Source organism: Miscanthus floridulus, chromosome 2 (genome assembly GCF_019320115.1).
Source record: "Miscanthus floridulus cultivar M001 chromosome 2, ASM1932011v1, whole genome shotgun sequence".
Classification (NCBI taxonomy): Eukaryota; Viridiplantae; Streptophyta; class Magnoliopsida; order Poales; family Poaceae; genus Miscanthus; species Miscanthus floridulus.
Genome location: NC_089581.1, coordinates 178,269,893 through 178,283,719, shown reverse-complemented (window position 1 = coordinate 178,283,719; position 13,827 = coordinate 178,269,893). Strand labels below are relative to the sequence as shown.

The following is a 13,827-nucleotide window of genomic DNA, read 5'->3' as shown; positions in this document are numbered from 1 at the left end:
TGTTGTGCACAAATATTATACATGAAACAAACTTTACTAGACTATGGAGTAGTTCTAGAGAAAGTACCTCTTTTGTGCGACAATGAAAGTGCGGTAAAACTTGCAAATAATCCGGTTCAACACTCTCGCACCAAGCATATAGATATCCGCCATCACTTTCTAAGAGATCATGTAGCTAAAAATGATATATCACTAGAAGGTGTAAGATCCGAAGATCAATTAGCGGATATCTTCACTAAACCGCTAGATGAGGCTACATTTTGTAGATTGCGGAATGAGCTCAATGTACTTGATTTTAGTAACTTCACTAAAAATTGAGCTTGTGTTGTCCCTTGCATTCATTGTAATATACAACATGTTTAATTTGTGGCAATGCATATAGGGCTTGTCTAACATGGTTAAGATAACCGCCGAAAAGCGTGTGAAGAAGCTTAACCTTGGATCAAACTTGACAAGCAACTAGATTTACTTACAAGTATTACATATGCATGAATGTTGTTTTGTCGTTTTGTTCCATTTGCCCTCTTGTTGCCTATTTTCTTAAAAAGAATTATAGCATAAGGCAAAATATTTTGAAAAATATGAGGGTTTGAGAGAGGTCACTCACATCAGTCCCAATTGGTGTTTATTTGGATCTTATTCAAGTTGGGACTTGATTGGGAACAGGCAGCGCGAAGGAAGGTTGAAGGTTTGCTGGAAAAGGAGCACCGGACGCTGCTGTCCAGCGTCCGGTCAGTTCATAGGAGGTGAACTGCTACTGAAGGAGTGACCGGACGCTGCGTCTGTGCATCCGATCAGGAAGGGTTCAGCGTCCGGTCGATCAAGGAAGGACTAGCAGTATTGACCGGACCCTGCCTGCGTCCGGTCATGGATCACCGGATGCGTCCGATCCTGATTCCAGAGGTTTTGGACCTCTCTAGAATCGACCGGACGCTGGGTGGGTAGCGTCCGGTCGCTACCACCGGAGCGTCCGGTCAGTGGATCTTGCGCGTTTTCAGGACTCCTTTCTCCGATTCCTTTTCTGTCGCATGTGGGGAACTATTTAACAGCAAGACCATACCCCTGTTCGACCTCAACCTGCCATGACCTAGCCCAAGCCGCCGCCGCAGCCTAGCCGCGTGCCACCTGCACTGGTCACCTCGCGCCCTCGCCTCGCCACGCCACCGCGCTCGGCCCCCGCTCGTCAGCCACGCTCTAGCCGAGCCCTCAGCCGAGCTACGAGCCCCGTCCTCACGCACCACCACCGACCCGTTGCAGCCACGCACCGCCGTCCCACGCGCCACCGCGTCTGCTCAGCACCACACCGTGCTCCAGCCTCCTCGCGCCTCAGCTCGCCGCTCCACCGTCGCCAAGGCTGCCGGTCTTCACGCTAAAGTGCCCTAGCCTTACCATCCCCTTGATTGGTAAGGCAAGCTTTATTTTTCAATATTGATCTATACATTGGTGACCTAGATCGATTTGTTGTCTCTGATTCTCCATTACATTCAGGACATTTACCCTAACCCTAGCCCGGTTCCGAGGATCCCCCGCGTGACATCTTATCTATTCTCGGTTTGCGGATCGTCAGGTAGAAAGCCATACGATTCAAATTCGCATCTACATTGCTTTCTCTATTAGGGTTTCGCATCTATTAGACATATGGTATTTATTTGTATATCCATCTATTCTATCGTGCAGCGAGTCGGTTCCGTTGTGTTTCGTCTGGCAGTTGGCAGTCAACTCGGAGCCAAGCTCGCGAGTAAGGATCGAGGCCAAGCCTCGAAAGCGGCAGTTTGACAGTTGATCTTCATCAGCGACAGTTCACCATCTTGTCAGTTCAGATGGCTCGCACCAAGAATGTTGGTGGTGGCCCAGGTGATGATGATCGGAGGCCCCCGCCTCGCCAGCCAGCCGGATCTAAAGGCAAGTCAACCAAGCAGGTAACATCCAAGAAGCGGAAGTACCCCGACGCAGAGACAGCGAGAGCAGCAGCTGTTGCAGAGGCCGCAGAGCGTGCCGAGAGAGGTGGTACCCGCAGCGGAGTTGTCATTGCAGATCAGCCAGTTTCACCCGCAGTCAGAGCTGCGATCGAGGATGTTGAGCGTCGTAATGGTAGTCCAGCTAGGACTGCCACGCTTGCAGGACGACGGGTTGCCATTGAGGAGGGTCCGTCAGCACAGCAGCAGCCCCCACCAGCAGAGCCTCAGCCAGCCCAGGAGACTCAGGAGGGTCAGGAGACCGAGCCAGCACCTCAGCTACGCCGCTCGAGTCATACCAGTGCTGCAGTTCCACCGAGGCCAGTTACACAGCGCAGGGGTTCACGCCCTCCGCCCAGACCACAGGGTCCGCCTCCAGTGGTTCACCTCGACTTGAGGGCCGCTACAGCCAGGCAGGTTCAGCAGCTGCGGTTTGTTGAGTTTGAGGTTTGGTTTCCTCCAAGGAGGGATGAGAGAGCAGCTGAGGGGTTCTACACGCCACTGCAGGAGGATTTCTACAATGCATATCTTAACAGTGGGGCAGTGTTCAGATCACAGAGGGTCTGTCAGATAGAGTCCATTGTGGCAGCAGCCGGAGAGAGCATTCGGCAATACTTGTCATATTTGCCAGGACTGACAGATTTGATTGGACGGACGGGCATATATGTACCTTCTTGGGTCCGTCAGTTTTATGCCTCGCTCTACATCGATCCTCATCACAGATTCATTCACTTTGCTTTCAAAGGCAAAGACTACAGAGTGACTAGTGGCAGAGCCAGGGAGATACTGAGACTACAGGAGCAGCCTATAAAGATGCATGAGGTTTGCTATGGACAGCAGGAGCCTCCCAGGCGTCCTCATGGAGGGCAGGTGCCCCCTACAGATTTAGTGCGGCATTGCTTCAAGGAGCCATTTGGAGAGGGGTCGAGCAGGAACCCCAGTGACTTGACTCCTACAGCGAGGATACTAGAGGCCATCATCAGGAGGACACTGCTTCCCAGGCTGGGATACAGGGAGGGCCTGACTCGCTTATAGCTCTGGCTTCTCAATGCCATCATGCAGATGACAGTATTTGACATCTGGGACCTCCTTCTTTCAGAGATGGAGGATACTATAGCTGAGGGATTCAAGGGTCGCAGGCAGCTTCCCTATGCTCACTAGATCATGTTCCTCATCCGCAGAGTTGTGCTTGATAAGCCCCCTGGCATGATGGATGAGTATACAGGTGCCACTACAGAGTTCCCAGCCTACAACCTATCATAGAGGATCAGACACACCACTCCTCACGCACCCAGACAGCCTAGCCGTCGTCCCGACATGCTAGAGTCCGCAGCTCAGCAGGATGAGATCATCAGAGGGATTGCAGCCACTGAGGAGGAGGAGCTAGAGGCACAGCAGGAGTTGAGCGAGTATAGTGACAGCTCCGACGACGACTACCAGCCTATACCTCAGATGCCTCCACGCAGACATGATGCAGAGGCCGGTAGCTCCAGTTCTGCACCACCTGCTCCGCAGACAGACCCCGCTCTCATAGCTATTCTTGAGCGGATGCAGCAGGATCAGACACGACAAGCACAGGAGACAGCTACCAACTTCGCACAGTTTCAGGCTCGTCAGGACGAGTTTCAGTGGCAGCAGCAGCTCCTTCAGCACCAGCAGTTACTTATGCAGCAGCAGCTCATGGGATTCATGCAGCATGTAGTGACAGCCATTGGGATCCCACTGCCACAGACTTCGCCCCAGCTTGCACAGCCTCCTACCACTTCGACGACTCCGGCAGTACAGCCCATCGAGCTCCAGAGTCAGGGATAGCCTCTAGCTCAGTTTACTTCACCTCCTGTACAGGTGTCCCAGTGGTTAGCCTCACCTGGTGTAGCCCCGCAGTTCACTCCTTATCACACGGGTTTCTCACCAGAGCAGTCTTCCTCGCTATTCGTGCCTGACACGTCAGTCTCCAGGAGTCTTGGAGCATCTTTCAGCGAGTTGACCGGCATGCCTACTCCGCCTCACATGCATAATGCCGGTCCGTCTACAGCAGCTCCAGCTATCATGACTACTCAGAGGCTCCCCTCATCTATCGCCTCATCAGATCCTACGACAGACATACTTGCAGCTTCATAGGCAGCACCAGCCCCAGCTCAGACCCAGACCGCTTCAGCAACACTTCCTGTTTCAGAGGGTCAGTCAGTTCAGAGCTCAGGGTTCGATGATGATGGCGCCCAGTTCCATCTTGCTCCACGTACTTCAGCGCCCGACTCATCCGCTGCAGCCCCGCCGTCCGACCCTTAGGTTTTGGTGTTTGACGCCAAAGGGGGAGAGGGTTTGAGTATGTAGACTTAGGGGGAGCGAGTTTTAGGGGGAGCTAGTTATCTAGTATTAGCTTATTATATACATTTGGAGTTTTATTTGTGTGATACACTATTACTTATGCATTCGTGTGTTTACTTTCATGCATACTATTATATATATGTGATAGTGCTATCTACGTGATTGTGATATTTGACATGTGTGATTTCTACTTTGCATTATCTATATGTCATATCACTTGTGTAATGCTCATTTGCCTTTTGCTTCCGCGTTTATACTTCGAAGCAAATGAGCTTTGTTATTTGTACTCATGCTTAATTCATATCCTTTGAGTACATTGTGTTGGCTTGGGTCATATAAGCTTGACTAACTCTTTTGTTCTTATTGACAAAAGCTTATATGAACCAAGCCCGTCAAAAACCTCACTCCACAACATACTCGAGGTAGTATTGTCATCAATCACCAAAAAGGGGGAGATTGAAAGCATCTAGGCCCCTAGTTGGATTTCGGTGATTAATGTCAATACAAGATTACTATGACTAACGTGTGTTTTGCAGAGGCAATTAAGTTAGGTCATGGTAATGGAGATCGATTAGGCAATCGAAGTTGTCATGCCCCTACGATGGAAATCGTTTCGGTTTTCAAAGGATGGACGACAAGGTTAAGGATAACTAGTTCTAAGTGTCGATTGGAGTTGGAGAGACACTTAGAGTAGTTTAGGACTTTGTTTTTCCTTTGGCCGTACTATGAAGGGGGGTATGAACGGGTAGCTTGACCTAGTTGAGTCTAGTGAGTTAGGTGTGGTGCACACTTGTTTAAACTAGCTCTAGGTAGCTCCTATGAATGCCCAAGATCCTATGGAGCAAACTTCATTCACATATGTTCGAATGTTGGAAGTGAATGGAGGGTCAAACACTGACCGGACTGCTGGCTCCGGTGCGACCGGACGCTGGCCGCAGGGTCCGGTCAGTTCATTTGACCGTGAAGAACAAGTCTGGAGTGATCGGACGCTGGAAGGTCGTGTGACCGGACGCTGAGGGCTAGCGTCCGGTCGACTCCAGTAAGGGTCCAGACTTGGGAAAGAGTGACCGGACGCGTCCGGTCAGTGGTGACCGGACCCTGAGTATCTAGCGTCCGGTCATTTACAGTAAGCATCCAAGAGCGACCGGACGCGTCCGGTCGGTACTGACCGGACCCTGACAGCGTCCGGTCATCATTTGAAAACTATTCGTGGGTTGAACTGACCGGAGCGTCCGGTCAAAATGATCGGAGCGTCCGGTCATCCCGCAGAAGCTCATAACTGTTTCGTTTTTCTAGGCTGCCTTATAAATAGAGGCTCCACTCGTGAGTGGAGTAACTTTTGCTCATTCCAACAGCTGAGAAACACGTTTGTGAGTGCCAAGAAGAGCAAGGTCCTAGTGAGGTGTTTGTGATTTGAGAATCCAAGAGAGTAGCCTCACTAGCAAATCAAGAGTAGCAAAGTGTGCATCCATCTTCTCATTAGGCTTCGCGTGGTCAAGTGAGAGTTCGTGCTTGTTACTCTTGGTGATCGCCATCACCTAGACGGCTTGGTGGTGATCGGGAGTTTGGTGTTCACCCGGCGGAGCTTGTGGGTGACCCAACTCAAGTTGTGAGCGGCTTTGGGTGATTCGCCGCGACGGAGTGTCGAAGAATCAACCCGTAGAGAGCACTTGATCCTTGCGCGGATCAAGGGGGAGCTACACCCTTGCGCGGGTGCTCCAACGAGGACTAGTGGGGAGTGGCGACTCTCCGATACCTCGGCAAAACATCGCCGCGTTCCTTTCTCTCTCTATTTACTTTGAGCACTTACTTTGAGTATTTAATTTGAGCAATTCAATACTTGTTTTACATCCATAGAATTGCTTGCTAGAGTAAGTTTGGAACATAGGTTGCGAGGTTGTTGTGCATTAGTTTGATATAAACACTTTTCTAGGCACAAGGGGTTAATTGGGCTATCCGTAGGATTTGATTAGTGCAAGAGAATTTAGAATTAGCCCAATTCACCCCCCCTCTTGGGCATCTTGATCCTTTCAAGTTTGCATCAAGCACAAAGCTATCGTTGCGTGTTTCTCCAATTATACTAACCACATTAGCTTTAATTTTAGGCAATTTTTGTCAACATGACACTTAAAAATGTGCGATTTGGTCCTGAATACATGGCCGCCTCTCCACCGCCAGTGACGCAACACCGGGGCACTACCCCTGCACGCTGTATTGTTTGCCTCCGTGCCCATGTGACATCTTCCTTTTCCCCTCTATTCCTATTCCGACCCTAGCTCCAGCCCTATCCCTTGGCTGCCATGGGGCTCTTCCTTTGCCCCATTTGGTCCGCTACCCCTCTAATTGATGTCACAGTTATGTGCTATCCCGCACATCAGCCACCATCTTAAGTGCGTGGCCACCGTCTTAAGTGTGTGGCCACCGTCTCTGTGCTTGAAGGGAGGAAGGAGCATGACACATGAACCCAAGAGAGTAAGAAAGGGAAGGGAGGGCACAAAAGTCATTTTACTAGTTGCATGTTCTAGAGATAAAAACCATATTTTCGTGGTATAGTGCATACAAAACTATTGACGAAGTTGGAAACATGATTTTATGGTATGGTGCGTATTCACGGTTTTAGAGAGTTAAAAACTACAGTGATAAGTACAAGTCAGTTTGGTAGAGCTTCACTTCTTGATTCTTGAGCTTCAATTCTTGTTTATCTAGTAGAGAGATTCTGGTAGGAGAGTAGGGTGAGAAGTGATTCTCGTGGTGGTTTCAATAGGAAGAAGTGGAGAGAAGTTTTTTTTGAGCTCCAAACTTGTAATGTAAATGAAGAAGTAATTCTTATTATATAGTTCCCCATCAGAATCTAGTTGCACTTTTGGTAGAGCTTTACAGAATCAGCTCGAATAAACTAGGAGCGAAGTTATTATACCAAACATGCCCTACAATATGTTGTGGACAAAACCACTCTTTACATGTGTCCCATGGATGAAAATCCCTATTTTTATGAGATGTCGTTAACCGGCTAGAATTGTTATAAAAAAACTGGCTAGAATTTGTCCATGGGAATATGGGATTCACAACATTTTTCTTCATAAAAAAACAAAAACAAAAACAAAAACAGAGCAGTTGCCTGTTCGTTTGAACTTATCAGTCGGCTTATCAGTTAGAATCTATAGTATTTTTCTCTCGTAACAAAAATAACTTGAGTCGACTTATCAGCCAACTCTCGGTCGATGGTGGTGCAGTTGGCCGCCGCTTTTCGTGAACCATAATCCGTCATCGCCCATCAGTCATCACCGACAACGTAGCACAGGCGCGGGCGAAGAAGCAAAAGCTTCCATGATTCAGTGGATAATAAGCTTGACCGGTGGAGTATTGACTACGAATAAAATATGATGCTCGCAGTTGCAGTCCGAGTCAACGTAGCAGGGAGCCAAGGATCAAGGATCATCGTCGTCGACAGCAAAGGCAAAGCGGTCAAAACCACAGCTACGTCTAGTCTAGAGTCCTAGAGTCTAGACACAGAGACGAGCCTGGCATCATCATTGGATCGCCCCGGCCGCTCGCTCGAGCTCATGGTTGACCTACTACTCCCTTCTCGTTCGCGCGTGCGTGCGCCAGCGATTACGTTTCGTATGCGCAACAGCCCAAGTGGCAGCGCACATGCATGCCGTGCCAAGTGAGCAGCAGTAGCTAGTTGGCATCGGCGGAGCGCTCAGGTTGGATTGCTGGGGGGGGGGGGGGGGGGGGGGGGGGGGGGCGCAGCCCGGCAGGGGCTGGACTTTTGACCGTTGATCGAAGAGCTGGGCTGGGGCGGGTGCGTACCTACGGAACGGATGCACCCAGTGCACGTGCATTCGTGGATCGGTGGATCTCGCGATATGACCATCTAGCTGGTCCACTTCGCACGCAGTCAGACTAGGCTCGTAGCATTCCAGCGAGAGACGACACCACCGAGAGGCATACGCGATCGAAAGAATCTTTGGCACCTCATTCATCTCGTTCTGGCCCACCCTGACCTAGTCCACAGCACAAATACAGTGCACATTTGTCGGGCCCAAGCCCGGCCCGGAAGATGCTCGACCCGGACCGATCCACTCGATACGTCAGGCGGCCGGGCCAGCGGGACGCGCATCAGAACCACGCCGCCACACACAGCCAGTCAGCCACAGCCCTGTCGAGTTCGGAGTAGTGGCCACGAGCCCACGAATACCGTTTCCCTTGGGTGACTGCGATGGCCCCGCATGGGTCCAGCCGCCCACGGCGCGAACGACCAAGTGCCAACGGCTAGCACATTTCCTCCGCCCCGTCGGCTCGTCCGCTCGTGGACGTGGCCTTCTCTCTCTCCACGTATCCGCCGCTACGGGCACTCTCGCTCTTCCACCCAGAACTAGCACCTTTGCTCTGACAGGAGGGGCCGGAACCCAGGTCGCCAATCTCCGAGGCAGCTTCCGTTTTTTGCTACCAAAAAATGCGCCAGTGTCAAAAGATGATTTCGCAACAGTATTACGAAACAAGAAGAAGCCAACTGCGACACGATGAACCGGCGCATTGGCTTTGTGCCAGCGAGGTTGCTTAGCCGAGTGTGCCATGGCAATGGCATGACTGCACGGTTGCTTAGCCTTGCTTCCAACGTTCGTCTGGGTCTGGTCCAATCCTAGACGGTCAGCGTCGCGTCTCTCTCCCACTGGCCTCTCCCCTCCTGTCGTCGCGAGCGTCCCGTCCCGATCCCCAAAGTCTTCCAGGGCACCGCCCGTCCGCCCGCAGCTTCCCGGCACGTTCCTTCCGGGCTCCAACTCCCGTCGCATCAGGCGACCACGCCACACACGGGAGAAGGGGCGGCATCCAACGAGACCGCTCCACGCGCCACCCGGCTCTCGCCGTGGCGGACAGCGGTTGGGCGGCGTCCGTGTTCCGTGCCGCGGGACGAGGGAAAAAAGGGTGCGCGACTGCGCGAGCGGCGGTTCGGCCCGTGCAACGGATGGGCAGACAGGCTCCAAGGAAATCAATTGATTAATGACCGCGTCATACACGAGTGGAACGGAGAGCGGCGTTACGTCCACAGGCCAGGCCAGATCGATCGGCGTCGGCTCTTTGTTTGCTTCCCGTGGTCTGGTCTCCCACACGGGATTAAAGTAGCTTTGACTCGCGCGCCGTTCACTCCTCCCAGTTAACACCTGCTCCTCTGCCACCACCGCCGGGCTGGGCTGGGCTGGGCCTCCGCTCCTTTCCTTTCCTTGTCGACTTCTCGTGGTCGTGCCATATGACGACGGCCCGTGCGCTGTATTTTTCCTTGGACTTGCCAGTGTGAAAACCTGGGCACTGGAGACCGGGTATAACACTCCGGAACAGCCGCTTTCGTTTTATTTTCTCACTGTACTATAGTAATAAATCGCTTGCTTTCACTATCTCTTACGCATTTCGAAATTTCCGAGCTGCTAATGCTGGTGCTTGCGTCTTGCAAATGCTTCAATGCATAGAGACTCGGGTTCTCACGGAAGAATTATAGACCCTGCATTTGGTTGGCTTTATGCCTTTATATGCATATATCATAGTCAAACAATGTAACTTGGGAACCAAAATGAAATGCCCTAACTCAAAAGTGGTTGGTGAAACAATGAAAAGTAAGTGCTGGTTATAATTTAAACCGACGTGGATATATAATTAAGATAATGATGAGAGAGTTGCTGTAGTTGATTTTAGATATTGTTTCTTATAAGGTAAATGGAAGTGTTTTTAGTAGAATTTTTTGTCCCGGAATTTCCTCATTTTTTTAAATCTCTACTAATATGTTCTCTGAGTGGCTTTCAATTTTTTTTTAAAAAAAGATGGATTTCCGGATTCCAAATAAGCAGCACTTAAATATTGAAGCAAAAAGAAACGTTTTCTCTGAGAGGAAACATAAAACATTTCAAAAGAGCATCTTCATGGCATAGCATATGTTCCGATCTCCATGGACCACGAAAGGCCATTCTTATCCTTGACTCCTTTGTCCATCACCTCTCCCGTAATGCGCGTCCAGCACAACGCGTGGTGGCCGGTCCACCGTATATAATCCCCCTTTCAAACGGCCATCTCCGCAGACCATTCCAAAGCAGCAACCGAGACCAGGACTCGGCGACGAACCCTAAACACAGAGAGAGAGAGAGAGAGAGAGCGCCCGGAAACCCTAGCCCTGCCGCCTCCGCCTCGCGATGTCTTGTACGGTGGCCATCCCGAGCTCGCCAGTCTTCTCGCCCTCACGCCGCCCGCTCTCCTGCAAGGCCGCTTCCGCCTCGCCGGAGCCCGCCGTCGCCGCCGCCGTCTCCGCCTCCTCCCCGGCGCCCGCGCCCGCCGCCGCCTCGCCGCTCCGCCCCTTCGCGCTCCGCGCGCTTCTCCGGGAGGAGGTCTCCCCGTCTCCGTCGCCCCAGCCGCCCTCCGCCGCCGCGGTGGCCTCGGCACCTACTGGGTCCGTGCTGAAGCGGCGGCGACCGGCGCCGCTCGTGGTGCCGGCGTCCGGCGCGGCTGCTGCTGCTGCTGCTGCGGCGGCGGCGGTGGCCGCTGTGGAGGCAGATCCGAGGAACGAGGTGGAGGAGGAGGGGGAGGAGTTCGCGGCGTACTGCCGGAGGGGAAAGGGGAGGAGAAGGGTGGAAATGGAGGACCGGCATGTGGCCAAGGTCGCTCTCGGCGGAGATCCCCAAGTGGTAATCTCGATTGAAAATCTCTCTGACTCTCTGTTTCAATGTGTACTTTTCTCGTGATTTTGAAAAAAATAAGACGAACTTGGAATTGTCCTTCAGTGGCGACTATTCTGGTGTTTTGGGGCGGAAAATTTGCGTTGTTTCCTCTGAAATTTCCTTCAGGACTAGAACTTAATCGACTGATTCCATCTTCTCAGGCGCTGTTTGGTGTATTCGATGGCCACGGCGGGAAAAACGCGGCAGAGTTCGCTGCTGAGAACATGCCCAAGTTTATTGCCGAGGAGTTCAAGAAGGTAAACGGCGGAGAGATCGAAGGAGCTGTGAAAAGGGGTTACCTCAAGACGGACGAGGAGTTCCTCAAGAGGGACGAGAGCGGGGGCGCGTGCTGCGTCACAGCCGTTCTTCAAAAGGGTGGACTGGTCGTCTCCAATGCCGGAGACTGCCGTGCGGTGCTCAGCCGAGCAGGGAAGGCAGAGGCGCTCACCTCCGACCACCGGGCCTCCCGGGAGGATGAGAAGGAGAGAATAGAGAATTTGGTATGTCCACGATGTCCTAACCTTCTTATTTCTTGCACAAACTCAGCTAATGCAATTGAACAATGCATCGTAGCTGAATGGACTAGATGATTCAGTAATTAATTAACACAATCAAGCATACTACATGAATTATACATTGTTGTGCAATTTCGCTTATGTGCCTGCTCATTTGCTTTTCAGGGTGGATTTGTGGTGAATTACCGTGGAACATGGCGAGTCCAGGGCTCCCTGGCAGTGTCTAGGGGCATTGGGGATGGACATCTAAAGCAGTGGGTTGTGGCTGACCCAGACACCAGGACGCTCCTGGTTGACCAGCAGTGCGAGTTCTTGATACTTGCTTCTGATGGCCTCTGGGATAAGATCGATAATCAGGAGGCAGTAGACCTTGCACGACATCTCTGCATTAACAACGACAAGACCTCTCGCATGGCTGCCTGCAGGATGCTCACTGAGACGTCGATTTCCAGGGGCTCAACTGATGATATCAGTGTCGTGATCGTGCAGTTGCAGAAATTTTCAAGTTCCTAACCTGATTGGAGAAACTGGACCCAAAACTCTAGCCAGTAGCACTAACAGACTGGTGGAAGGCAGGATAGGTAGACATCATGTTACTTCGCCAACAGACTGGTGGAAGGCAGGATAGGTAGACATCATGTTACTTCGCTGGCGAAAGTTTTCATGAGTCGGTGATATTTTGTGGGAATTTTAACATCCATTCTTTGTCATAAAACCATTCGTTTTATTATTTGATCCATTCTTTGACAGTACTGAAATAATGCGGGGTGATTTCTCGCTTCATGATCTCATTCTGTAAAAGGCGATTTGCCTATGTACAATGATATATTATATTCATAGTAGATTAAAACTTGCCGTATTTTTGTTTGTTCATGAGTTCGTTTTGTGATGAGTGGTTATCAACGTGATCTACGATCTAGGTTGAGTTTGGGAGCTAACTATGGCGTGAGTTGGGTTGTGCGACGTGTCTCCTGGTTTGTGGTTTGTGGTGTGTAGGTGTGGAGCTCGGAGGTAGTGGTCGACGGCGAGGTGAAGGTCAAGTAGGGACGTGCCGTGCCGATGGATCGGGAGTGGCGAAGGACGGACGTGAGGCTTGGACCGAGGGACCGGGAGGCCGGGTGACCAGCCGCGGTGGCTGACATCTGGGACATCGATAAACGCAAGTGTACATGGGAGTGACCGTGTTGACCGAGTCAAGACGACGGATGTGCGAGTTGAGCGGGGCTCAGGAGGACTTGGCGGACGGCCGATCGAGGACGGCGGTAACACGTGTCAAGTGACAGGGGACGCGTATGGAGTACGCTATTCGCGAGCGGTTTTGTGGTTTGGGCCTCAAAACCATTGGTGGCCCGTTTCACGGATTTGGGCCTCAAAACTCGGGCGAAGGTTTCGAGGAGGAACGGACGACACGTGGCGGCATTGAGGAGTTCGTGTCGAGGCGAAGCTATCTCATAAAGAGCGCGATGGCTGTCAAATGAAAATTATCTCAGGTTGGACGTGCCGTAGGGTTAAGTGGTTCGACTCAAAAATATCTAAGGGCAAAACTGGGATTGTGTAATAGCTCTGTTAAATAGGATGAGGGAGCTCCCATCTCCCTCATCTCTTTCATTTTGCTCCATCCTTCTCTAGGTTTTCCTCTCCCCTTGGGTTTTCTTATGAGAGAGGTCCACAAATTGGATAATTTGTGTAAGAACCAAATATTGCAGCGGGAATGGAGGCACTAACCTCCTCATGTCCTTCGAGATTCAATTTGTGAGTTGTTCTTGTGAATTGCGTTTTGTGTTCTTCGCGTTCTTCTTTTCCCCCTTCTCTTGTGTGGTTCGATTCGTCGTTTTGAGACCATTTTGATTCATTCCTTTTGCACTGAGATGAACTAGGACGTGAGTTGAGCCTTTCTACCGAGGGATTTCATCTAATTCCTCACGAGTTCATAGATCGGGGAAAATCAAGCTCTAGGGTTGGAAAACAAGTGTTTTTCATGTTCATCCAATTTCTCGTTGATTGGCTTCAAATTGGGTGATGATCTCCTAGAGGTAGCTCACATATTGCCTTGTGACCATGTGGTCAAAATTTGGTGGCAATTGGTTTTGATTTGGTTGTAAATCGAGATTTTCCTTGCTCCAGGCGTTTTTTGGGAGACTCTGTTCGTGCTGATTTTGCGACTCGCGGACAGTCCGTCCCTGACCCCCGGACAGTGCGTCGTCACTGTTCATGTCGCGAGCAGAAGGTCTTCTTTTGGTCGTGTTTTGCTGCTCTGAACGTCGGACAGTCCGAGCCTACCCGAGGACAGTCTGGGGCTACTGCTGAAGCGTGTCCAGAACTATT

At 51.2% G+C, this 13,827-nt stretch overlaps 1 protein-coding gene across 1 annotated transcript; it reads left to right on the top strand.

Moving 5' to 3' along the window:
- Positions 1–10,349: 10,349 nt before the first annotated feature.
- Positions 10,350–12,361, top strand: LOC136540840 (probable protein phosphatase 2C 32). The gene is made up of 3 exons (XM_066532864.1): positions 10,350–10,954; positions 11,149–11,487; positions 11,668–12,361. The coding sequence occupies exons 1-3, from the start codon at positions 10,466–10,468 to the stop codon at positions 12,013–12,015; spliced, it is 1,176 nt and encodes a 391-aa protein (XP_066388961.1). The 5' UTR covers positions 10,350–10,465; the 3' UTR covers positions 12,016–12,361.
- Positions 12,362–13,827: the final 1,466 nt, after the last annotated feature.

Bases quoted from the DNA above. Each gene is read 5' to 3' on its own strand.
- LOC136540840 (XM_066532864.1), top strand. From the start codon at position 10,466: ATGTCTTGTACGGTGGCCATCCCGAGCTCGCCAGTCTTCTCGCCCTCA. The intron at 10,955-11,148 runs GTAATCTCGATT...CCATCTTCTCAG, and splicing joins TCGGCGGAGATCCCCAAGTG to GCGCTGTTTGGTGTATTCGA. The intron at 11,488-11,667 runs GTATGTCCACGA...TTTGCTTTTCAG, and splicing joins AGGAGAGAATAGAGAATTTG to GGTGGATTTGTGGTGAATTA.